Raw genomic sequence first — 25,327 nt, forward strand, 5'->3', positions numbered from 1 at the left:
AAGCCCGGCACAGGCTCCAGGACATATTTTACTGGAGAGAAAACGGGCCGGGAACTGCCTCTCCACCCAAGCCCAGTCACCGTCCCCACTTGGTTTCCAAGTCCCCTAGCGAGGCTTCCAGAGTCCGGAGCAGCTGGGTGTGGGCTGGGGGCAGGGGACACAAATACAGTAGGGAGGGGACAGGGACAACCTTCAACACACCCCTGTCTCTGTCAGCTCCACACTAGGGTCCTGTCCTAACAGACACTGAGTGCCCACCCGGACACCAGCCGAGCCCTGGCCCCATACCCGGGGACCCCAACACCCCTGCCAGGATGCACTGGCCATAATCCCAGACAGAGCTGCAAATCTGCCCCAGACTGAGCACCAGCCAGGACCCCTGTGACCCCAGGCTGAATCGGATCCTGACCCTAGTCTGCCTCTGACCCCAATCCCAGACTGAATTCAACGCTGGCCTTGAACCTGGACTGAATCTGACCTTGAACCCAGGCTAAATGCTAACCTCCACCCTGAACTAAATGACCCCTCACCTGTCCCAGACGAAGCTCCAGCCATGGCCCCAGACAGCCCTGACCCAGCTACAGTCTAGACCCTGCCCTGACTCCCACCTCAGACTGAACCTGACTCCCAGGCAGAGCCCTGACCTGGCACGGAGAGTCCAGGAAAGACTCAGAGGACAGCAGGACGTGAGCCCCAGCCCCTTTGCTGCCAGGCAGGGCAACAGGTCCTCTGGACATTGAGACCCCTGAGAAGGAGAGAGACTCCAGGCCACGGACAGGAGGTCACCCGGTCAGCACCACCCCTCCCAGTCACAGGTTTCTTAGATTGGGGGTGGAGGTGGTTACAACCTGCCTATCCTTGTGTGGATGGATGAGAGACGCACATCCAGGGCTGTCCTGGAGGGGGCGTGGCCTCTTACACCCCTTGCATGTGGGTCTTGCAGGGAAAGGGGACTAGCCCAGGGGGTGGTCCCTTCCCAATCAACTCAGCATTGAGCCATGAGGACGGGGGACACAGTCAACGTGGCAGTACAGGGCTAGAACACGGGACAGGGAGCCCGGCAGTCCCCCAGCCCCCAGCCTCCAGCCCCTCCCAATAGCAGAAGAGGCAAGTGTTGGGGAAAGAGGGGCAGGTCCTGGGGAACCATGGGCCTGAGGGGCCACTTCTCCATCCCCCCAGGTGTCCTCTGGTCTCTGGATGAGGGGTCAGGGCCCCAGAGAGCCTTGCCAACATCACCCCAGTCCCTGGCCTGGCTCCCCGCCTCCCTGTGAGAACGTGAGCTTGCAGCCGCAGGGAAAGATCAGCTCGAAGGAATGTGCTGTCCAGGGGCCAGCGGACAGGATGGGCCGCCGGAGAGGGCGCGAGCAGGGGTGGGGGAGCGCAGGAAAATGGGAGCTGGGAAGGAGAGCAGAGATGTGTCTGGCAGCCGGCCACACAGCACTGCCGGCCCAGCCATTGTTCCCAGCCCCAGGGTCAGGTGCACTGGGCTGAGGCCCAATCTCAGCCTCAGCCCAGTGGCCGCAGACTTCCCCAGGCCTCCTGCCTCCCTCTGTCCTGGACCCTAACCTCTGAGGCCCAGCCTGGCCTAGGAAATAGACAAAGCTTGGCTTCCATGCCCCAAATGGCTCTTGGCAACATTTCCCGGCTCAGCCCCAGACCCAGGGCCTTTCAGAAACCCAACGCTGTTCAGACCCCCCCCGCCCTTAGGGGAGATTGAATGGGCTGATTTGATGAGCAAGTCCCCATGTGGGTGTCAATGGCCAGTCACAGTGACCAGCCACTCTCAAAGCATGGTCCCCAGTCCTGCAGCATCAATGACACCTGGCAATCTGTTAGAAAGGCAAATTTTCAGGCCCTTCCACACCTACTAGGTCAGAAGATCTGGGGATGGGACCCAGCGATCTGTTTTGAAAAGCCCTCCCTGAGGGATCTGAGGCAGGTTCTTCCTGTACTTCAAATGCAACCGGTCAACTGAGCAAATGTGGAGAGAGGTCTGACTCACGGGATGGGTGAACGAGAGAGTGAAAATGTCTTATGTGGTCTCTTCCCCGGAGTCTTCCCCCAGTAGGATGGTTCCTTCCTGCCCATCTGGTGCCCAAGTGCTAGGGAGAGCTGGGAGCTGCAGGCTGGACAAGCAAAGACTCAAAAGAGGGTCCCTGGTTGGTGTTCAGGATAAGATTCATGTTGGGGAAGAACTAATAAGAAGGGCCCCGGGAGCAATGCTGAGCCACTATCCTTAAAAGTGAGAGATCCATTAGGATGCCAATCACCTGAACATCGAACTTGGCTCCTGCAGAAATCCCCTAACTGAGTCCAAGCTGGGGCCCAGAGTCAGAAACAGAACAGAGCCTGCCAGTGGGGTCCAGAGACACCAGCTGAGGGGAGGGGACAGGAAGCGGCAGGATGGGAACCAGCATGTTCTGGGTCTTGTTAACTCATCCCCAAATCTCATCTTGGAATCAGATCCCTCTGAAAGCTGGGGATTGTCTTTTCCAGTGTGTCAGACCAGCTGGATGACTGAAGTCTTCTCAGCTCTCCCCGTCGCCTGGGTCTTGCCCAACCTTGGCTACAGGTGACCTGACTGTGGCTCACATTTCCAGAACAAGCTAGAGAGAGGGACAAGATCTGTCTAATCAACTTGTTCCATCCACCTGCCAACTCGCCTGCCTTCAGGGTCCAGGAAGGGAGGAAATGGTGTGGCCAGATTTGCACACTAGCTGGACAACCAAGAAGCTCTCATGGCCAACTCCACCCAATATCAAAAGGGGGATTTTCCTCTTGACATAAAAGAAGAAGTATCTTAAGCATGGTGCTGTGGTGCCCGTCTGTGATTCCAGCAACTCCGGAGGCTGAGGCAGGAAGATCGCAACTTGGAGGCCAGTCTGGGCAACTTGGTAGAGCGTCACTGGGTTCAGTCTGCAGTTCTAAAAAGAGAGAGAGAAAGAGCGAGAGCGAGCGAGAGAGAGAGAGAGAGAGAGAGAGAGAAGACTTCTTTTTTTCTCCCAAGTCTTTAACATATTATTTTATTTTCTCTCCGTGTTTTTTATTGGTGCATTCTAATTGTACAAATGATGGGATTTGCTGTTACATAATCGTGCATGCACACAAATGACAATACAATTTGGCCAGTATCACTCCTAGCATTCCCCCCTCCCTCGTAATCTCCCACCCCAGGGGGGTCCCTTTCCTCTACTGATCTCCCTTTGGTTTTCATGAGACCCACCCCACTCTTCTTTTCCTTTTTCCTCTCTAGCTTCTGCATATGGGAGAAAACATATGACCCTTGACCCTCTGAGTTCTGAGTTTCAACTTAATACAATGTTCTCAAATTCCATCTATTTTCCTGCAAATGTCATAATTTCATTCTTCTTTATGGCTGAATAAAACTCCATGGTGTATAGACATATTTTCTTTGCCCATCCATGCGTTGATGCACACCTAGGCTGGTTCCATAGTTTGGCTGTTGTGAATTGGGCTGCTATCCACAGTGCATGTGTCACTGTAGTAGGATGACTTTAATTCTTCAGGATAAGTACTGAGGAGCAGTGTAGCTGGGTCATATGGTGGTTCCATGCCTAGTCTTTTGAGGAACTCCATGTTGATTTCCACGATAGATGTACTAATTTACAATCCCACTAACAGCACAAAAGTATTTCTTTTAGGAGAAACATCTTTACCCATAACCATCTCCTCTGCTGGGCCACTTGACAATTCAAGTTCAGTAATTATCCCATGGGATAAAATGACTCTGATGACAAGTTAATCTGAGAAACACTAGTTTTCCAGGCCAGGGTCCTTTTCTCGGTCAAAGAACCCCTCTTAGAAAGTCAAAGCCTCCATTAACAACTAAAGGCTCTGAGAAGTCCTGCAAGAGAGGTGCATCTCTGATTTGCTTACATCTCGTGTTTCCCAGGTTACTGATCCGGGAACTTTTTCCTCTCCCAACCCAACAGTCCACAGAGCATCATTTGGGAAACCTGTCCAAAATGCAAAGAGAAAGGACTCTGGACACCCATTTAGGGCTCAGCATCCCTCTCTCACCCCATCTCTGCAGCCACTGACCACAGAAAAGCTTCCATCAAGTAGAAGCCTTAGAAAATGGCCAAGATTCCTAAGCTAGAAGGGGAGGTTGCCCACTTGGATACAACATGGATAAAGAACCACACAGACAGGTGCACCCAGCCAGTAAAGGAGGGACAGGCATCTCCAGGTAGCCCCTGGGGCCTAGGTACAGCCCCGTCCTTTGGCTGGAATTGAATTCTCAGGCCAACTTGGGTCTACACCTGACCCCCAGCTCTATCCAGTTGGGCCCCCCACTCTGTCCTCTCCTAGTTCTGTGGCCCCCAGGGTCTGGGTGACCTCCCAAACCCCACTGTGGACTTGGAGGCTCCTGTCCCCTTTGGAGTGGAAGGGAGAAAAGTCCCCCACGGCGCCCGCCCTCCCGCATCACGCTTGGCCTGCAGAACAATTCAGGGAAATGTCTGTCCCCACACAGCCCTGCCGCTCCAGGAACTGCCGACCCTGCCCAGGAAGGCCGTGCCGGAGGCTCCACCCTGCAGCTCCCTCCGTCTGCAGACCACGGACCAAGATTGAGGGGCAGCACAGCAGGGGACCACAGGAGCCAAAGGGGCCATAGGCCTCCTCCATGTGGGTGAGAGGGGAGTGTGGGAGCGGCCTCCCTCTAGGGACTGGGGCTTGCCTTCTGGCTACTTCAGAAAGGGAGTTTTGTCCCTGACAGTGAAGTAAGCAAGAGCCAGATCGTCAGTATTTATCTGGAGAGCCGCAGCCCCAATTCATGTGGCCCAGAGATAATAAAAATAGCACTTTGACTTAATTTGAAAAATGTACTAATTGGTTCGGCGAGCACTGTGCACTTGGGTCCGGCTGGGCACTGGGAGATCCAGGGTGATGAGCCCCACCCTGTCCTGGGGAGACCTTCAGCCTAAGGGGAGAGAGGGACACACGGATAGAGAACCCAGGGCTGTGCCCTGCCCCAGCTAATGCCCCCTGAGGAACACTGGCCTCACTCAAGGCGGCTGAACAGAGGGCTCAAGAGGTTGGCACACATAGTGGGAAGGCCTGGGGGCACCCCACCAAGTGCAGCTGTGGCCACCTTACCACGGAAGCCATGGGGCCAGTGTGGAGTCTACAAAACGAGAGGCCCCTGTCCCCAGGCTCCCCCGTCCTCTTTGATTTTGCCCTGGCTAGCCTGGACCTTGCCCCGAGGTGGGGAACCACTGGACAATGAATTGAAAAGCAGGAGAAGATGGATTCATCCTTGCTGGCTGGCACAGACCATCCGCGTGTGACCCTCCTGGAACAGAAGGATGACCCCTGGACGTCCCTGGGCAGAGCCCTCTAGGGCCTGTGGACTTCCTGGCTCCAGGAGTAGAGAAGCTGATGACCCTAAGGGCCCTCCTCAGCCCCAGCCCACCAGCTCTTGCCTTTGGGGACACTGGGGCTGTGACGGCAGGGCAGGCTGCCCGGGGACAGCTGAGGTCAAGACAGCCAGCCCGCCTGTCACAGCCCCTCACACCCACCTCGCCCGCGTGCCAGACTGTTTTTGTCTTCTTGGAGGGGGAGGGGTGAGGCTCAGAGCCTTGAGTGATGAGTTAAGTGACAATGAATTGGAAGCACATGGAGCCGGGGCTCGGGAGGAAAGTGTTTGGGTGAAATGCAGGGGGGGATTTCATCAGCCCCCACCCCCCAGACAGGACAGAAATAGTCCAGGCCAGGCAGGCTGCAGCCCACAGGCCTGGCCCCAGCTCACCGCCCCGCGTGCTGGAGCGAGGCTCCGGTGGCCTCTTTCCCTGGATCTGGGTTGCGCAATCTCCCCTTGTTGTTCGGTGGCCTGTTTGTTGACTGGCCTGGTTTGTCTGGGAGAATCTGCTCCCTAACAGACTCCCAGACACTTGGCTTGAAGGAAGGGCCAGGCCAGGCCAGGAGACCCTCTCTCGCTGTCTGAAAGTCCACCAGGGCCTGAGTGAGAAGCCAGCGCCGGGCTTGCGAGGCCCAGCCAAGGAAAGATTTGGTATGGTCATGGCTTGGTGACCAGGTTGGGACCCTGCAGTGTGGGGTACGTGGGTGAGTGGTGGCTGAGGGCAAGGTGAGCTCCACCCAGGCAGGAGTTGCAGGGCCCTATCAACAGCTCAGTTTAAACCCATTCCCCAAGGGGGAAACTGAGGCCTGGGCAGGAGTGCCCCAGGCACCAGATCAGTTAACAGCACCACCAGGACTCCAAGCAAGCAAGGTAACACCAGGCCTGTCGGGATGGGAGCAAGCTGAGGCCACCCTGTAGGTCTCGACGGCAGAGCCCTCAGCCACCGCTTCCCTTAGACCAGCCAATGGGGGCCGCTGACTTGACCAGCCAGAGTCCAGTCTGGAAGCCTCAGACCAGCCCAGGTGCCCAGGGGAGGGATGCACCCTGCCCATCCCCTGTGTGAGCAAGGCTATGGCACATGGGTGTTCAAGGCCACCTGGAGAACCAGGCGGGACACATCCTCCCAGGTGACTGACCAGAGTGCTGAGGCCTAGAGGGACCAGGTCCTGGAGATAAGGGAGGGACAGAGCAGATGGCCCATAAAACCCTGGGGGACCTGTGCATGGGACCTCAGCAAGGGACAGCAGGAGGGCTCCAGGTGCAGCCTGACCTGGACTTGCCCAGCTGTACAACGTTCAGTGGGACCTAAATGACATACAGGGAGGGGACAAGACAGGACAGAGGAGCTCCATCATGGGAGCCTGAGGAGCAGCCAAGCTGGCTGTGGATAAAACCAGGACTCTGTCCAGCCCCAGCAGGGAGAGAGCCTACCACCCTTCTCCGGGCATTTGCAGCTGCCCTGGGGATGAACTAGGAGCTCCCCCCGGGGCCATGCAAGCTCAAGTTCACCCAGGACTTACCAGGAACCTCCCAACCCCCCTCAGGCCCAGGCTCCCCAGGGAGAGCCCAGATCCCCAGGACCTTCCTGCCTCTGTCTCCCCAGCAGGGCCAGACCAGGGCTCCTCAAACACACACGGCAAGTGTGGTCGGCGCGTCCCCATGGCCCTCTGCACCCCCTGCCCCTGGTCCCCAAGACTCATCCCATCTGGGATGCCCAGTGGCCGGCTTCCCTGCTCAGCCAAAAGGCTTCTGCTCTTTCTGCTCCCAAAGGTCTCCCGCTGCTCAGCCCCTCTCCCCGCCCTGGCCCTTGTCCTCCCTCATGGGCCTTATTGAGCCCAGAGGAAGTCCGCCCAGCTGGGGCATGGGGGTACCGGGCTGGAGCTCTGGGAAGCCTGAGATGGGGATTGTGGGGAAGTCTCCCCCAGCCCTCGTGGCAGGGGGGGCAGTTAGGGGCACCAGGAGGGGCTGGGACAGGCCTGGATTTGAATTCTGGCCCTGATACTTGTCAGCTGTGTGGACAACTAATTGTCCCGCATAGGCTTGAGTCTCTTCATCCATAAATAGGGATGATAATGGGTCCTCCCCCAGGGTGTGGTGGGGAGTGACTGGGATGTCACATCATGGAGAAGCCCTCTCCGCAGGGCCTGGCACCAAGGGTATGCCCAGTGAAGGGTGGCCATTGAGTCCCTGATAGAGAGTGGAGGCGCTCTGGGTGGTGGGGGAGGTTGTTAGAGGGGCCTGTAGGACAGGAAAAGGCCAGAGTGGCTCAGTGACCATGCCAATGGCCCGAGCACCGCTCGTCCTCCTCCTGCCACTTAACTCCTCCGGCAGGTCAGACGGATGGCAGCAGAGACAGAGGGGACCCCACACACACCAGTGGAGACCCCCAGCCTTGGAAGCCCTGGGTGACCATCCAGGCAGCACCCCTAGCTCAGGGTCAGGTGTTCCCCCAGGAGACTGGCCCACAGGGCTGGGTCCCAGGCTGACTCCAGTCCCCACACTCTGCCCTCCAGAGAAGCCTGGGAAACCAGCCATGTGGCCAGCCATTTGCAGACGGCAGAGCCCGTCTCTGTCTGACTTTGGAAGGCTTGGCCAGACGGGAGCTGTGCCCTTGGGCCCCTGGACACCCCATCCAAAGGCCTGGGGGAGATAGGACACGGTGTCCCTGCAACTCAGCCCATCCTCCTCCTCCTTGGTGGGGTCTGGCAGCCTCTCTTCCGAGAGCCTCAGAGCCATTCCTCTTGCTCTGTCCACCTCTCTCTGCTCCCTCCATCTGCCCACTCCATTCCAGCCCATGGAGAGGCAGAGGGAGCTGTGGTCAAGGACTCAGGCTTGGGAGCCAGCCACCTGGTTTGCTTCCCAGTCCTGCCACCTTGCAACCAAGTGGACCTGAAGCCTCAACTTCCCTGACTGTAAGATGGGTTGGCGTGGGCTAGATCCTCCCTAGAGGCAGGCAGGAATGAGTTAACGCCGAAAGCCTTCAGAAGGGTATGTGGCCCACAGCGGATGCTCGATGAAGTTGGCCCTCATTATTTTTATTTGTATCTCTTTCTCGTGTGTTGACTCACATTTTCCGTGGGCAAGGAGGTGCAGAAGAGGGCATGGGGCTCTGTGGTCGCAGCTGCCTGTGGCTCCAGGGCCCCCGGGCTAGAGGCTGTGGCAATAAAGGATCCCTTTCAATCGGAGCCAGTGATGCTCCCCTGATAAGGCTGAGCCCCAGGATGCAGGATCGCCAGGCTCCGCAAGCGCGGTTCAGGTCCCAGAGGCTGGGTGGGCTCCAGAGCACAGGCCACTCTGGGCCAGCAGACAGCAAGGCCCCCAGCCCAGGCTCCGGGCCCCTGGCTGTGGGGCACCTCTCCCAGGCCCCTGTGTCCTCCCGGTGATGGGGAGCTCACTACCATGCGATGGCAGGGACTTCAGCCTCCCACATGCTTTAGCTAGGGAGGCTTGTGTCCCTCACGAGGTTGGAAGAGTCTGTCATCCCACTGAGGAAGCAGTCAAGGTTACCACCAGGCAGCGCTCATAGTGGGCATCTCCCCGGGCAGCCCCTGCCTTGCCCCTGGGTGGTCTTTCTCATGGCAGCCTGGTTCCCACAGGGTGCTGCTCTCCCCCCTCAGCCTGGGCCCTTGAGTGATATCCAGCCCCATCCTGCCCAGCACGGTGTTGCCAGGGAAGTATCTGCAAGGCCGGCCACATGAGTGGGCTCCATGCCGGGCCCCGGGAAGCCCCCTGAGAGTTGATGGCACCCCTGCAGCGCCCAAGGCACCAAGGAGGAGGAAGAAGACAGGCAATTCAGGAGGGGGGCCTGGGAAGCTCTTTCAAGTGATGCCAAGGGGCTGCTGGGTGGGCTGGTGCAGAGTGGCAGCTGTCAGCACCTGGGGACAGACTGTGTAGAGAGAGTGCATGTCCAAATGGAGCTCTTCCCAAGGCGGCCCCTGGGAGAAGCCCCGAGAACAGTGAAATCCAGAAAGGAAGGGTGAGCCTTCGGCATGCAAGACCCCAGCTCAAGGCCGGGGACCCCAAGCAGCGCCGGCTCCTGACCCTGCAGGGCACGGGCTCCAGCCCTCCAGATGTGCGGCCGGCATTCCACCGCGGAGACGGGGCGGAGCGGCAGCGGGGCCCAGATGGACTGCGTTAACCCAGCAACAGCACTTCGGGGTCCAGATGCTCTGTGTTTAGCCGACGAGCCAGCTTTGGTCTCCAGATGTGGGCCTGGGACGGGGGTGGAACATGCTCCAGATGTGTGCAGTGTGAGCGTGAATAGCTGCAGGGTCCAGCTGCAGTGGCCAGGTCCAGAGGCTGGGCCCAGGGGCTTCCCACTCTACTCAGACTGGGGGCCCTCTCCAGCACCCCCCAATCCAAGCCCACTGACCCCTGGGCCCAGAGGGGTTCAAGACTCACAAAAGCTCAGACCCAGAAGTCAGCAGAACCCAATGAGACCCTCACTGTAGAAGGGACAGAGGCCAGGGACCTACCCAGGGCCACATAAGCCAGACAGGCAGGAGACCCAGGGAGCATAGGATCTGGGGTCCCTCAGACCACAAGCAATTTCAGGGTGGGGCAGACGCCTTCCTCCCCGCACCCCACAGGCACTCGGACCCACACGATCAGGTGACCTAGATGTCCATGGCCCTGCCGGGGGGAGGAGGCACCAGCCTGACCTTCAGGGGACAAGGGCACAGTCCTGTTCCAGGGGGACCCAAGAGGATGCAGCTTTGACCTGACCTTCACCTCTTCATTCTCCTCCTGCTTCACCCAGAAAGCACGGGGGCAGGAGACCAGCCCAGTGGGAACCTGGGGCAGACCCTGACCCCCAACGCTGGGGCCTCGCTCGACAAGCTGAGGTGGGAAGGGCAACGGGGCAGAGGGGAAAGATGCAGAGCTCCACGGGGCTCTGCAAAAGGCTCAGAAGGAAGCCCCAGGAGCCTGCCTGGGGCCTGGCTCCTGTCCCCCATAAGCACACAGATCTCAACTAGGGGACAACATGGCAGGCCCAGGGACACCAGCGTTAGCCCTGGGCAGAGCCTGCAGCAGCCCCCTCCAGCTACCCAGAGGGCCTCAGCCTCCCAGCCCCCTCCTCAATATTAGACCCTCAGCTCCCCCCCCCAACCAATCCATCAGGCCCCAGAAGGAGGAGGGGGCGGGGAGGAGAGGGACAGGCAGGACTGTAAGAAAGCCGCAGTGGGCAGCTCCCCTGGGCCCCCTCCTATCAGTCTGCGCATCTGCACATGGGCCCAGCTCTCTCTAGACTCTGAGCCGGGAGGTGGGGTGGTCGCAGCAGGCAGAGGGAAGAGGTCAAGCCCACCTGATCACAGGGCAGCTGCCAGCAGGACAAGCCCAGCAGAGGCCTCTGGACAGAGAGCAGCCCCTGGACCCACAGAGAGGAGGGTGAGCGGGCAGAGCTCCCCGGGGCCTGCGGGGTGTCCTGCAGGCTACCTCTAACCCTGTCCTGGCCAAGCACCGGCTGCAGGACAGCAGGCCCGGCTGCGTCTGGCCGGGGAGGGAGGCTGGCGGGGGAGGGGGCTGAGGCGAGAGGCGCTAATAGGTTATGTCAGGCGAGAGCTCTGGGGAGGGGCCGCGCCTCGAAGCTCTGGCAGCGCCACCTGGGGCCCGAGCCCAAGAGCCGGAGCCTGGAGAGAGAGGCTGGCCGGGTTCTGAGCAGAGCGTGAGGACCCGAGAGGGGGACAGCGAGACAGGGCTCCTCAGCCCTGCTGACCTGTGGCGGGATGGTGGGAAATGCAGACCCCTCTGGAGGGCTGGAGGAGCCCATGTGGAAGAAGCTGCCCAAGATGACAAGGGACAGGGCCTGATGGGGGGCAGAGCCCCAGGGTTCACCCCCTCCTCAGGAGGGCCCTCCTGTCCCCTCATCCCAAAGTGCCAGGATCCCATCCCTAAATCAGGGAACCCTGATAGTTGCTCCCCAAACCCCCATACTCTGTCTGGACCCAATCAACCCCACATGACCCCCAATGTCTCTGCCTTCACGGGGATTGGAGGGGGTCAGGAGCTGGGGGACAGAGGGGCCTAAAATCCATCCCCCTCCCAGGCTGTGGGCTCCGGAGTCATGCAGCAGCTCAGGAGGGAGGAGGGGAGCTCAGAACAAGGGGGTCAATGAAGGGCCAGGGACGCGGGCAGACTGAGGAGGGGGCCCCTCGCAATCCTGGTGGGGCAGCCAGGGCCCTGTGTGTCTTGGCCGAGCGGGACCCCTGGGCCGCCAGGTATGTAACCATTCCAGCCATTTCCTGCCCTATTAATGAGAAAGGGGCTGATATAAATATACACTTCGCATAAATAAATAGAGGCCAGGCCCAGGGCCGCATAGCAGACAGATTGCGTGGAACTGCTGGCCAGACCTCCAGCCAGCCCCCCACCCCACCCACAGCCCCCCCACTGCCCCCCACTTGTTTTCCACTGGCGGGCCAGGGCCCCTCCACACTCACACGCCTGAGGAGGACGGACTGACTGCCCTCACTCTCGGCCTGGGCCTCAGAACCCCCTCCCTGGGGCCCCGGGGAAGGAGGCAGGCCTGGGAGACAGAGGGAGGAGGCAGGGTCCTGAGAGAGAGCCCCGCGCCAGCCCCGAGCACTACCTCACACCCAGAGGCCCAGAGCTGGGACTGTGCCTGGGTGACAGGTGGGGAACAGAGACTCAGGCGTGCAGTGACTTGCCCCAGGTCACACAGCAGAGCGTGCGGGGATTCAGGATCCACACCCAAGGCCTCTGCTCTGCCGGTTGTCACAAGAGGTGGTCAAGGGCAGTTCTGGTTTTTCCTCCCCAGGATACCAGAGTCCTTAAGGGGCCCAGAGGACTTTTCAAGGCATAAGCAGCACCTCAGGAATATGGGGGTGGGGGTTCAAGGAACCTGATCTGGGCTGTTCGAGGCCCAGTCAAGGCAGCTGTGTATACAGGAGGCCTGGCCTCCCCAGCCCAGGGTACCTCCTTCCCAGAGCGTTCAAGAGCAAAGCCTGAGCCTGGCACAGTGATGCACACCTGTAAGCCCAGCAGCTCAGGAGGCTGAGGCAGGAGGATTTCAAGTTCAAAGCCAGTCTTAGCAACTTAGCAAGGCCCTAAGCAACTCAGCGAGACCCTGTGTCTAAATAAAATATAAAAAGGGCTGGGATGGGGCTCAGTGGTCAAGGATCCCTGGGTTCAATCCCCAGTACCAAAAAAAAAAAAAAGCAAGTCCTGGGCACTGGGGTCCCCCAAATGCTGACTTATGGGGATTGCCCTACCCACCCCACCTCGCACACACATGAATGAGACCCAGAGCAGAAAGCCTCATCCTGTGTCCCACATGGAGGCAGGGACAGAGCCACAGAATCCACGCAGCTGTTACCCCGCCCAGGCCTCCTTGGGCTGGGCCCAGCTCAGAAAGGGCTCTCTCCCTCCACAAGGCTGTCCTGGCTCGGGGGGCCCTGGCTCCCCACATTGAGTGGGCTGTGACCTAGAACCCAGCCTGGCACCCTGTCATGGGGCACAGGTCAGCAACAGTGGCCGAGAACCCTGGGTCCAGCGTGGCCATGAACCTGACAGCACTCCCACAGAGAGGATCAGATCTGGGCCCTACCCCAGAACATTCCTCGCCCCCAGGCCCAGTTCAAATACCCCCTCCTTCAGGAAGCCTTCCCAGGGTCCCCATCCCAGGGAACAGTTGCAGGCTTCTCTTAGCCTTGGGCAGCCCTGGATGAAGACTGTGCCCTGACTCTGCACCACTGAGGTCTTCTCTTGACAGTGTCTTGTATGTGGACCCTTAACCCCAAGCTCGGCCATAGGAGCCATTCCCCTGCAGACCAGGGAACCCAGGAGCTGTGCCTTTACCAAGTTGCATGCCCACGACTACCAACTGCCCTCAACTTAGGAGCCACCTGGTGGCCAGGTAAGCAGGTGGGCACTCTCCTCTGTTCCCCACTGAGTCTGCAGGCAGGATGACATCTCGCTGCCCTCCGGGCCTTGGTACAACCTGGAACCCGCTCAACTCTGTGCCTTCTGCCCAGGCTCACTCCAGCTGTGTGAGGTCAGCCCAGATCCTCACAAATGTGACCCGAGGAGCGTCGGTAGCCCCCAGAGAGTCAGAGAGGAGCTCCCCAGGGCACAGACCCCCTCCCAGCCTGCGCCCCAGATGCTCTCCCAGTCCAGAGCTGATCTGATGGTCCCCATGCAGCCATGAGGAAAGGACTGTACACAGGATGGACTTGGACATGGGTGAGGGGCAGACTGTCGGAGGCAAACGAGCAGCAACCGGCCTAAGGACCTGGCCAGAATTCATCAGCTCGGTTTGGGCATGTCCCGTGGGACCCGCCAGGTTTGCAATATGCAGAGGCTCCCGTTTGCAACAATACAGACGGCAGATGGGTTGACGCTGTTCCCACGTCTAGAACCAGAGGGCGGGAGACGCTGTCACCTTTACACTTCTATATTTGGGGTCATTTTTAGTCAAAGGAAAAAAACACCAATATCACATACACAATCCCACCTCTGGCCCCTGTCCAGGCTGGCATGAGCCTCTAGCCATCGCCAGCCCCACCTGGCCTCGTCCTCTGTCCCCCTGCTCAGACACTGGTCACCAGCCATCCTCTCCTCTCTTGGCCTTTGTGCCCCCTTCTGTCTTCCCCTCCCTCAGCCAGGCCCCCCCAGGCCAGCTGGGTGCAGCGCTTCAGTGGCCCCAGCCAGCTCCAGCGACTTGAAGGCCCCTGCCCTCAGGTTCCCTTGCCAATCATGTGTGCTGTGGAGTCTGGTCCAGTTTCCTCTTCACCAGGACCTCGCAGGTCCCTCCCCAGCATTCTAGCAAGATGGTCAGAGGGACCCCCCTCGAAGTCTCCCCCACAGCAGACCAAGCTTGCTTCTTGGACTTGGAGGAAAGTCCTGGACCTTCCCCGACCCGGCCCAGTGGCAGACCCTGGTTGCCCTGGGAACCAGTTGGAGAAGGGGAGACAGGAGGAACTCTCTGGAACCTCCCTCCATGCACCCCGCCCTCTGGCCTGGACATGGGTGAGCGGTGATGTCTGACTGTCACAAAACCAGCCCTTCCCTTCCTCTCAGCAATACCACTTACCTCAGGGCTGGGGCTGGGATCTGGCCCCTGCAGCCTGAGCTCCCCTTGCTGCACCAGCCACCCCTGGAACCGGACCCTGTCCTCGCTATCAGGTGACAAGAAGTGCAGAGATATCAGGGAAAGCATCCCGCACTCCCCAGGGAGATGGACGGCCCTTCAACACACGGTGTGTGGTTGAGAGGGTGGATTTGTGGATGGATGGATGGATGGACAGATGCATGGGTAGATAGATGAATTTGTAAACAGGTGAATGGGTGGGTGGATGGATGGACAGACAGACCGACAGATGGACGGATAGATTTGCAGGTAGTTGAAGGGGTTGGGTGGATGGATGGATGGGTCTGTGGTTGGATTTGCACAGACCAAGGTTGAGCAGCTATGGGGTTTGCTGCCGACTGGCCAACCAGTCCTCAAAAAGATATTGCTGCATCTCTGAAATGTGAGGCCCTGGCGCCCCCAAGAGGCCACAGTCTCTAATTGCCCATCTCCCTTAAAGCTCTGGGCACGAAGGGTTCTGAGAACCAAGGACAAAAATTAAACAAAGTTAGGGGTTCTGGGAGAAAAAAAAAATCTAGAGTTTAGTGTTGTCTCTGCCCTTGACTTGCTCTGTGACCCTGGGAAAACTGAACTCCTCATCCATTTTCTCATCAAGCCAGACGCCTGTGTTGCAAGATTTAAATTAAATTATGTGTAAAGTATCTGAGATGGTTGACATCTGGCAGCTGAAAGGTACTTGCAGAATGTGGTTTCCTTCCCAGGGCAGCCCCGGGCATGCGTGCTTGTGCCAACAACCACGTACACACACACACACACACACACACACCCGTGTGTACAGGGACCATCCCCCCATCCAGCAGGGAAGGGAGGCGGTGAGAACCTAGCCAGGCCAGACCAGGAGAGGCAGATGGGGTCACGTTTATTCTCCAGGGGCTCCAGGCTCTGGCAGGACTGGGCCCGCCTTGCGGGTGGAGGGCTCATGGAGCTTGGACTCAGGCAAGGGTCCTGGGGCCTCCTGGGGTTCAGCCCCCTGAGCTTCCGCCAGCTGAGCCGTGTGCTCAAAGGCAGCCTGCAGCAGGTAGGAGGCGAGGCAGGTGGTCCAGGTGACAAGATAAGCCAGGTGCCAGGAGGTGAGGGCCACGGTGCTCTCCACCCACCTGTACAGGCGCCTCAGCTCCAGCACCACACAGTTCTCCACGAGAGCCTGGGGCAGGCGAGCAGGTGGCCCCAGGTGCACTGGCTGGCCACACCCAGAACCCCTGGCCCACCCTCTGCAGCCCAGCCCCCGCCCCAGCCCACCCACCTGGCTGGGCAGCCAGCCCAGGCTGAAGCGGTGAGCCTTCTGGAACAGCCTCCAGGTGAGCAGCAGCAGCAGCAGGGCCGCCAGCATGAGGCTGTGCAGGCACGACAGGAACAGCTGCCCCCAGGTGTCCACGGACAGCCCCAGCCACGTGCTGGCACCAAGGCGCTGCAGGGCCAGGCCCAGGGTCCGGGCACTGTCCAGCACTGCCTCACACACCAGCCTGGGTCCCCACAGCAGCAGCCACATCGGGACCCACAGCAGTGCCAGCCCTGCCCGCAGAGCCCGGACCAGGGGGCAGCTGGCAATTCCTGTGGGTGCGTGGGCCTGCGGGCTGCAGGAGCCCCGGGCCTCCTGGGCCAGTCCCGACACCCAGTGCCGGAAGAGGCTGATCTTCAGCAGAAGGAAGCTGTACAGGTGAACACGGTTCTGGACCAGCTGCAGGAGGAGGGGACACCAGTGTCACCCAGCCACACCCACCTGGGGGGCACCCAACCTGTGCTGTAGATGTGGAGCCCCCAGTCACCTTGGGCTGGGTCCTCCCATGTCCAGACATGAGGATGATCTTTGGTCTTCGGGGACTGGGGTGTGCTGGGGGGCAGAGGGCTCGCCTAGCATGTGCGAGCCCCCAGGTTTAATCCCCACCGAGTGTGGTATTATATTTGGTTCCTTCCTGCTGTGTTCAGATGATCATTTACAACGCTCCAGAGTCAAGGGGAAGACATCATTATTTTTTTTTTTTTTTTTTAAGTACTTTTTTTTTTTTTATTTTTTTTTATTTTTTTATTTTTTTATTTTTTTATTGTTGGCTGTTCAAAACATTACATAGTTCTTGATATATCATATTTCACAATTTGATTCAAGTGGGTTATGAGCTCCCATTTTTACCCCATATACAGATTGCAGAATCACATCAGTTACACATCCATTGATTTACATATTGCCATACTAGTGTCTGTTGTATTCTGCTGCCTTTCCTATCCTCTACTATCCCCCCTCCCCTCCCCTCCCCTCCCCTCCCCTCTTCTCTCTCTGCTCCCTCTACTGACATTCGTTTGTCCCCCTTATATTATTTTTCCCCTTCCCCTCACTTCCTCTTGTATGTACTTTTGTATAACTCTGAGGGTCTCCTTCCATTTCCATGCATTTTCCCTTCTCTCTCCCTTTCCCTCCCACCTCTCATCCCTGTTTAATGTTAATCTTCTTCTCATGCTCTTCGACCCTACTCTGTTCTTAGTTACTCTCCTTATATCAAAGAAGACATTTGGCATTTGTTTTTTAGGGATTGGCTAGCTTCACTTAGCATAATCTGCTCTAATGCCATCCATTTCCCTGTAAATTCTATGATTTTGGGGAAGACATCATTATGATGATCATTATTGTAGCACAAAGGGTAACACTCCCCTAACAATCCTTCAGGATTTGAACCCAGGTCAGCTGTCTTTCCCCAACACCTGGACCTGCCTGGGCACTAGTGACCTCTGGGAGCCCGGGGGCAGCAAGGTAGCTAGAGTCTCAGGGACAGCAAGATGTGAGAGTCATGGGGGGTAGAACTGACGATGGGTCCAGAGAGCGGGGTGGGGGAGAGGGAGGAACCCAAGGAGATTCTCAGATTTCTGATCTGAGTGGCAGGTTGGACAAGGGTGTCCCCCATTCACTGAGGAGTGGAGTTGGCTGGGGAAAGGCTGTACCTCATCAGAGCCCAAAAGTCCCCAGCTTCTGAGTGACAGCAGTCCACCAACCTGGGTTCCCCAGACCCGGAGACCAGCAGAGCCTGGCTCCTACAGGCTCTGAAGACCAGGTTGGCAGAACCACCTGAAGTCCACCACATAGGTCCCCTCATGGGCTGGACTAGCAGAGCCAAGGGGTGGAGCTTTGATGGGGAAGGAAGGGCGCCTAAGGTGTCCCCTGAGGAGAAGAATCAGGGTACAGGTAGGAAGTCGGGGTTCCTCCGGGCTCATGATGTGGAGGTGAGGGAGAGGGAAATGTATGAGAGCCTATATGATCAGTTCTATAGGAGAGGAAACAGAGGCTCAGAGAGGTAAAGTAATTTGCCCAAAGTCACACAGTTAAAGGGTGGAGCTGTCCCGTCTCTTTCTACTGTGTCCTATTCTCTCTACATTCTGTGGCACAGAAACAGATTCAGACAGACCACTCAGTCCCCTGAGGGATTATCATTTGGAGGTGTGGGCCCAAACACGAGTGTCTGCATATTTTTAAAAACTGGATGGTGGGGGCCAATGCTTAACCCACTAGAGTGACCCTCTACAGAGAAAATTCTGGCACTGTGGTTTGGGGATGTGGCTTCTGGATGCTGCTAGATTATTCCCCAAGGCAGGCAGTGGCCTGGGTCCCCTGGACAGGACAGGCAGAGCTCGGTTCAGCAGCTCAGAGGTGGCCAGGGAGGTCAGGTGGGCGGTCCCCCTCCCCCCGCCCCTCTCACCAGCACTGAGAGCCTCACAACCTGCATCAGAATCCCCAAGAGGCTGGATCTGGCCGGAGGGACGGCCTCCATGTCTGGCCTCCCTTCCCTCCTCCAGCTGGGAGAGGTAGAATGACCTCACAGATGCCTCAGGGTGGGGGCCGAGTTACCATGGGGACCCAGTTGCCACCAGAGATCCCCTTTCCCCTGGCTCTTGCGCTGTCCCTGCTCCTTCTGAGTCCTGAGCCCCCACATTTGGCCTCACCAAGGTCAGCGGGGAGGGCCTGGCTCCCCTGGAGCCAACTCTTGTTTGCCCAGAAGGAGACCCTGAGTTAATGTGGGAGAGGGTCCCCAAAAGGCATCCAGAGGGGAGTAAGGAGTTGAAGCAGGGGCGGGAAGGATGCTCGAGGCAGGCCTGTTAGGAGCAGGGCTACACTCTGGGCCATGGGGCTCCGTCTAGCTGGGGTCCCCGGGAGAAAGTCCAGAGCATGCTGGAGAATCACCCCACCCTTGAAGAACGAAAACTGGGGTGTTGGCCTCAGAGAGCCGTGTGCTCCCAGACCTCCACCTGCCCAGCATCAAGAGGCGTGGGAAGAAGATTGGGGTGTCACAGCTGAAGTCTCAGCTGCAGGGAAACAGGTGGGGGAGGGGCGCCTTCCACACCCTGCACATCCCAAAGTAGCAAAGTCCTAAAAAACAGAAAGCTGGCCCCAGGGCCCCAGGTGGCAGAACCTTCTCGGGCAGGCAGAGGCTCCGCTGCCCAAACCTGCAGCCCTTCCAGTTGTTAGTTTTACATTTTGCCAAAAAGCAAAGGGAAGAGATGGCGACCTTTGTCCCCTAAGTGTCGGGGGACACCTCGGTGGGTTCTGGGAATACGTGGGAGATGAAAGGAAAGTGACCACAACACTCAGAGCAACCAAGAGATCTTTATTGCAGCAGTGCAACAAAGAGAAAGGAGAGAAGGAAAGAGAGAGAGAGAAAAGAGAAGAGATGAACAGGGAGAGAGCAAGAGCAAGAGAGAGAGAGCGCGCGTAAGAAAGATAAAGAGCAAGAGAGAGAGAGCAAGAGAGAGAGGGAGAGAGAGAGGGAGAGAGAGGGGGGCCTGGCAGGAGGGAGTTTTTATAGCCCAAATCTAATGGGGCCTCTGGGTCTGCGAGCTGCCTTGTTGGCCCAAGGGGGGTTGAGTGCTCAGCCTTGAGCGGCACTTGACACAAACAGGTGATAAAGGACCAGATAGAGGGGGGTTTGAGTGCGTGGGCTATCTTGCAGCCAACATCTGTTCAGCCTGCCCTGCAGACAACACAGTTCAGCCTGCTCTGCACCCAACATTCCTCCCTTTTTGTTTTTCTAAGTGACACGGGGGAAGGCGTAAAGTCCTCTGGCTTCTTCCTGCTTAATGGTGGGCGCGGCGTTAGACCTAGAAGGGGAAGTGGAGGAATGTTCGGGGGACAGGTCTGAGAACACCAGGGCAGCCAGAAATAACACTCAGTGGCTACAGACAACTACTGTGGTAGGGGTAAAGTCCATAAAAGTTCCTTGAAGCCACAAGTCCTCGATGGCATCAAACCAGTCCTAGATGGAGGAGATTCTTGGTATCAGCCACTGGTCCTGTAGCAGGGACTCTAGGAAGTATTGGAGGTGGCTTGGTTGAATCCAGTAATGTTAAGGGTGACAGACCGATTGCAGCCAGTGGAAGGGCAATCGCCTTGACCCATAAACTGAGAGTGGGTGGTGTCATCCTGGTGTTATGTCGCTTGGATGTAGAAGCCAAGCCGTATCTGTGGTTTGAGATAAAAACTTGAGAGAGAATAATGATTAGTAAAAGAAGAAGAGGGTTGGTGAGAAATTTTGAGTTTGGTGGGCATGGTGGAAGTCCAGGACTGGACATTTGGAACAAGTGCCTTTTTAAGGTGGGAGACATGGTGGTACCAGGGGGAGTTTAGGTTTGATGCTTCCTTGTGGGGATACTGTAGAGCAGACAGAATAAGCAGAGTGGACGTGCTGGAGAGTAGTTCTCATTCCTAGGAAGTGAAAGAGGGGTTGTGAAAATTGGAAAAAGGGTTAGAGAGGGTTTTAGATGGGCACAGAGTCTCTGGAGCCAGAGGAGTTGGTCATGAGTCGTAGGTGTCCATCTTGGGCATCAGGGCTGGTAGTCTTAAAGAAGTAGTTGATTGACCAGCTTGTTGGTGAATTTGTGTATCTGACCTTGCATGAACTTCTGTGGGCAATTTAATAGACATGGTTCTATTAGGAGAAACATAGAGAGGACTAATAGGGGTCCTGTGAGGGGGAGGAGCCAAGGCCATACTTAACTGAATATTCCCCATGGAGCCTGTTGGCTTAGTTGCTGTCTCCTCTTTTCTAGCTGTTCTTGTCCTTCATTACTCCCAGGAATGACTGGTTTTGGCTTAACTGGTTTTGGTAGGTGTTTAAGACCAAGTTGGTCAAAATTGACTTTGTTTCTATCTATTGTTAAGAGTCAGCTGAGTTCCCACAGGGGTCGCTCGTGGGGGAACCTGAGAGCAGCTTCTTAGTTCTGCTAGTGCCATTTGCGCTAGGATGGGTCCAGGTCTTGCTTGACCATGTGGCTTCCCTTGGAAGCATCAGGGATGTCTCCTGTCTCCAATGACCCTCCTATTTACAGCGAATGCACTGATTGGCTTTTCATTCTCCAGTGGTCTCATTAATCTCCCTGATCAGGAGGTTATGTGGCCCAGAGTTGCAAAGCTCTTTAGAGAAGTTCCCTGTTCCCTGGATTCAGACTGACTCAGAGGGCCAGAGCCAAATATTGGTTTTCTTGGCCATTTTAATTTAACTTTAAGTCTTGATCATAAACATCCAGCAAAGTCAGTTTCACCCTAAATTAAGAGTGTTGGGCTTTAGCTGAAGTCTGGCCTACTTTGGAGTCATCCTGACATGTATTAAGATGGGAAGCACAGCCTTATCCCAGGTAAGGCTAAGATTTATAAATCTTAGGTAAAGTGTTCTAGTATTGAAGCTGATCTTTTTTTTTTAAATATTATTTTATAAAATTTACATATATTGTTGTTTGATGTCACATGAATACTAGATAATACAGTATATTACATTTAAATTGTACCCAGTGTATAGAACTTTATATTAATCTTATTGATAACAGGTCCAGTTATAAAACATTAAATGATATAAATAAATCTCCGATATGTTATTTTTATAAGCCTAAAATAACCATGCAACCTTTTGGAGAACACCAGCTTGATATAGTTTTTTTAAAGCTTCTATCTTACTGACATATACCTGGAAAATATGAGCACATTCAATATACAAAGAAGAGTAATAGTACCACAATTACTACTGATGTTTTTATATTAATCAAGTTTAGCTTTTAAAGAAATAACATATTACAATATTGCAAAATAACAGTTGTTGTTTAACCATAGTTGTATATACAGACCTTCTTTAGCACTTACTTAAACCCTCTTATTTACTTAACAGACTCTCTTATCCAGAAACACATTTTCCTTCTATTAAATCCATACCTAGAACCTTCTAATTTCTCTTTCCTATCTGTTAACTCTTTCTTTTTTTACATTTTTAAATAATCCTTGTAAATTTCTGAACTTAGGCAAATTATTCCATTTTAATAAGAGATATTTTGTTATTTGCAGCACACAATTAATCACATCTGTTGACCATTTCATGAAAACATGAACAATGTTTAAGTATATAGAATTATACTGTTGTAGGAACAGACAAGGCAAGGCACCTAAGATAGCACTGAAGATAGTGAAACAGTTTTATTTGGTTGCAACCAGATTCAGAGGGCACTGCTTCTGTTGTAATCAATTAATCCCCTGAACCCCAAGTTTAGGCTGTTTCAGAATTTTGTACCCAACATGTAAGGGAAGGGGCTCAGAAGTTCGCAGTCTGCAGAAGTTCACAAAAAGCAGTTTTTTTTTTTTTTTCCTCTGTTCTGGGCAAGTTAACCCTTCAAGGACACTTGGGAGGGGTAGAGCTTTTTCTTCCCTTTCTCTCCTCTTCCCCCCACCCTCCCCACCCCTGCCAGCTGTTATCATGGAGCCCAGTTGGTAACCTCCTTATCTTAGAAATGTAGCCTTCTCTGTGAAGCCCCAGCTCAAAGCCAGTGGCCTTGTTTTACATATTTTGTGAAAAACTAGTAAGGGGGTGTCCAACTTTTTGAGTGCTGATTTTTCTAGCCAGTGACCAAGTAAAACAGGGCAACAGGAAAATAGGAAGTTTATCTACACTAAATTTTTTTATAGGGATTCTTTTGCTGAAAAATCCTAAAATCAGCCATGGTGAAGATTTCTGGAGAAGGTCAGTTAAGCCTTTTCTGTGGGCCTGGGTAAGGAGGGGAAGACGGGAAGGTGGGGCTGAGAGCAAGTCAGTGGATCTGAGAATGAGGAAGGAGTGATGTAAAAGAATAGGATTTTCCCTAGCAAGGAAAACTTGAGCAGTAGAACAGGTAGAGCAGAGGGGAGGATGGGAGTGAATATCCCAAAAAAGCCTGTAAGGGACAATTCTTAGTAACCTGTTTTCAGGGATGACAAAGCAACTTTAAAGGCCATTTTCACCAGATCTCTGATAGGGGTCCAAGGGCTCTCCTCAGCTGGTTTGAGCTTTGGGTTAGCTGGTAAGAGGACCTGGTGGGACCTGGTGTGGGCACTGACAGGAGAAGAGAGGAGTGAGTGGGTAGAGGGATTCCTTCAGTACTTGCTACTTCAGAAAAGAGGCAATGGTTTGAGGAAAGACGGTTGTTTAGGTTTTTGATCTAGTGAGTGGAGAGGAGAAGTCAGGTTGTTCAGGTGGGGGAGACAGTAGAGGGGCTGGGGCAGAAGGTTGAGGGTGAGGACCTATTTGAGCCGGGTGATAGGGTGGAAATTCATCAGTAGGGTCAAAAGTAGTGGATGAGTCCGGAGGAGGAGGAGATTGGGGATCAGTGGTTGTGGGTGTTGGTTTGCAAGCTAGAAGAATTTGCAGAGGTCTGCAAGAGGTGCAGAGAGCACAAGCAAGAAGAAAGCTTTGATATAGCAGCTTTTTACCCATTTTTTTGAATGCTCACAGTAATTGTAGAGATCCCTTAGAATGGAGGGATCCAGGGACCCAAAAGGAGGGCCATCTGCTTTGGTTGTCTAAGGGATAAGTGGACCAGGCCTGGGTGCTATATTTGATCAATTTTGGGGGTTTGATGTCTGGTGTCAAGGAGAGGGTTTTGAGGTTATCCAAGAGGCATTGTAGGGGAGAGTCGACCAGCAGAGAGGACACATTACCCATGTCGCAAAGTAGTATAAGGAGGAGGGAAGGGGATGCAAACTTGATATAGAGGAGAAGGAAGGAGACGCAACCGTAGTATAAGAGAGAAGGAGGAAACTGATTTATTGGCAAAAGGGGCGTTCCCGCTAGAGCCTTAGGAGTGCCTTAGTGGCAGGTTCGAGCTGCAGAGATTGGTCGTCACCAAATCCTGACAGTCGAAGCTCTCGTCCTGGATGGAGCTGGAGCCGTGGGAGACCTTGGCCAAGGCTTTTCTTTTCGGGACCCCTCCTGGAGAGGCCGGGAAGAGAGGGGAAGAGAGAGGAAGGGGAGGGTAAGTGTCTGAGGACTAGGATTTTAGGAGAGCCACCAAGTTGGTGAAGGTCTGGGTGGACTGTAATGTTCAATTCTCTGTTATGTGTCCCTGGAGGTTACACAGTCCTTCAAGGGAGACCTACAAAGCCTATGCTGGTAACTAACAGCTGGGAAGGGAAGGGAATAATTTTGAACCCAGGAGTCTATTCTGCCCTAGGAAGGAGTCCCTGAGGGCCACCATAGCCTTAAAGGCTGTGGTGGGGTGTTTTCCTCCCCGCAGGTGGGCAAAGAGGTTTGCTGGACAATCAACGGCCAAATCCTCCTGACACCACCATTGGGTTTAGGACTCCAGGGAGGGGAAACTCACCAATCGAAGGTCGGTGGTGGATGGAGTTCTGGCGATCGAGAAAATGGGTTCAGGCCTGGGTTCAGGCCATCCGGTGAGTGGCACTTCCGAAGGAAGAGGGACCCAAAAGTGGGTTTTAACCCTCTCCCGGGTTTCGGCACCAATGAAAGGAAAGTGACCACAACACTCGGAGCGACCAAGAGATCTTTATTGCAGCAGTGCAACAAAGAGAAAAGAAAGAAGGAAAGAGAGAGAGAGAAAAGAGAAGAGATGAACAGGGAGAGAGCAAGAGCAAGAGAGAGACAGAGAGCGCGCGTAAGAAAGATAAAGAGCAAGAGAGAGAGCAAGAGAGAAAGAGCAAGAGAGAGAGGGAGAGAGAGGGGGGCCGGGCAGGAGGGAGTTTTTATAGCCCAAATCTAATGGGGCCTCTGGGTCTGCAAGCTGCCTTGTTGGCCCAGGGGGGGTTGAGTGCTCAGCCTTGAGCGGGACTTGACACAAACAGGTGATAAAGGACCAGACAGAGGGGGGTTTGAGTGCGTGGGCTATCTTGCAGCCAACATCTGTTCAGCCTGCCCTGCAGACAACACAGTTCAGCCTGCTCTGCACCCAACAGGAGAGAACAGGAAACGAATGCATGCTGAAGTGGAGGCCTCTGGGTACCTGGAAAAGGTGGGTAGTGAGGCTAAGGGGGGCATTTCTGAGCTACCCTGGCCCCAGGGCCATAAGAAGCCACCAGGAGGGCACTGGCGGCTGAGCATCTCGGAGAGGTGTCTGCGCTCTGCGTCGGGAGTAAAGGGTTGGAATTCTGGGGAAATCCAGGACTCTAACCACGAGGTTTTCTTTTATTTTTTTAGTGCTAGAGATGGTGCCCAGGGCCTCACATGGGCTAAGTACCAGTTCTACACTGGGCTTCACCAGTGTGAAATGGGTACAAGGTCCCCCAAGGCTGCAGGACCAGCTCCCACCATTTGCATTTTAAAGCATGCCCTCTGGTGCGCATGTCTGGGAATGCAGGGCTCCATGAGCAGAGGGTCCCTTTGGGAGGTTGGAAGAACTGGTGCCACCCCCACCCTGGCCCACAGCATGACTTCAGCCCCTACTCGCCACCCCCCCCCCAGCCAGGTATCCTTGTGCAGGCCACACCTTGCCCAACCGTACATGGTCCCCTGCCCCAAGAGTCCCCAGCATGTCCAGTATGTCTGTGCTGATCTTCTCCCAGGGTGGTCCTGCTCACCTGCTCACTCCTCACCTGGGGAAGAGAAGGT

The 25,327-nt window shown here is 55.5% G+C and overlaps 1 protein-coding gene and 1 long non-coding RNA gene across 2 annotated transcripts; both read right to left on the reverse strand.

Moving 5' to 3' along the window:
* Positions 1 to 15,348: 15,348 nt before the first annotated feature.
* On the reverse strand, positions 15,349 to 18,244 carry Tmem270 (transmembrane protein 270). Its single transcript, XM_046422736.1, has 3 exons — positions 18,173 to 18,244; positions 15,733 to 16,167; positions 15,349 to 15,621 (listed from the first exon to the last, which is right to left on the reverse strand). The coding sequence occupies exons 1-3, from the start codon at positions 18,242 to 18,244 to the stop codon at positions 15,349 to 15,351; spliced, it is 780 nt and encodes a 259-aa protein (XP_046278692.1).
* A 5,259-nt stretch (positions 18,245 to 23,503) lies between these two features.
* On the reverse strand, positions 23,504 to 24,613 carry LOC124078102 (uncharacterized). The gene is made up of 2 exons (XR_006846812.2): positions 24,084 to 24,613; positions 23,504 to 23,692 (listed from the first exon to the last, which is right to left on the reverse strand). It is a non-coding gene; the product is annotated as an uncharacterized LOC124078102 (long non-coding RNA).
* Positions 24,614 to 25,327: the final 714 nt, after the last annotated feature.

Source organism: Marmota monax, unplaced genomic scaffold (genome assembly GCF_021218885.2).
Source record: "Marmota monax isolate L192 unplaced genomic scaffold, Marmota_monax_Labrador192_F-V1.1 WCK01_AAM20220418_F8-fsc00237, whole genome shotgun sequence".
NCBI lineage: Eukaryota > Metazoa > Chordata > Mammalia > Rodentia > Sciuridae > Marmota > Marmota monax.

Coding starts and splice junctions, on each gene's coding strand:
- Tmem270 (XM_046422736.1), bottom strand. CDS start 18,244: ATGGAGGCCGTCCCTCCGGCCAGATCCAGCCTCTTGGGGATTCTGATG. Junction 16,168..18,172: donor TTGTGAGGCTCTCAGTGCTG/GTGAGAGGGGCG, acceptor CTCCTCCTGCAG/CTGGTCCAGAACCGTGTTCA. Junction 15,622..15,732: donor TGGGCTGGCTGCCCAGCCAG/GTGGGTGGGCTG, acceptor GCTCTCGTGGAG/AACTGTGTGGTGCTGGAGCT.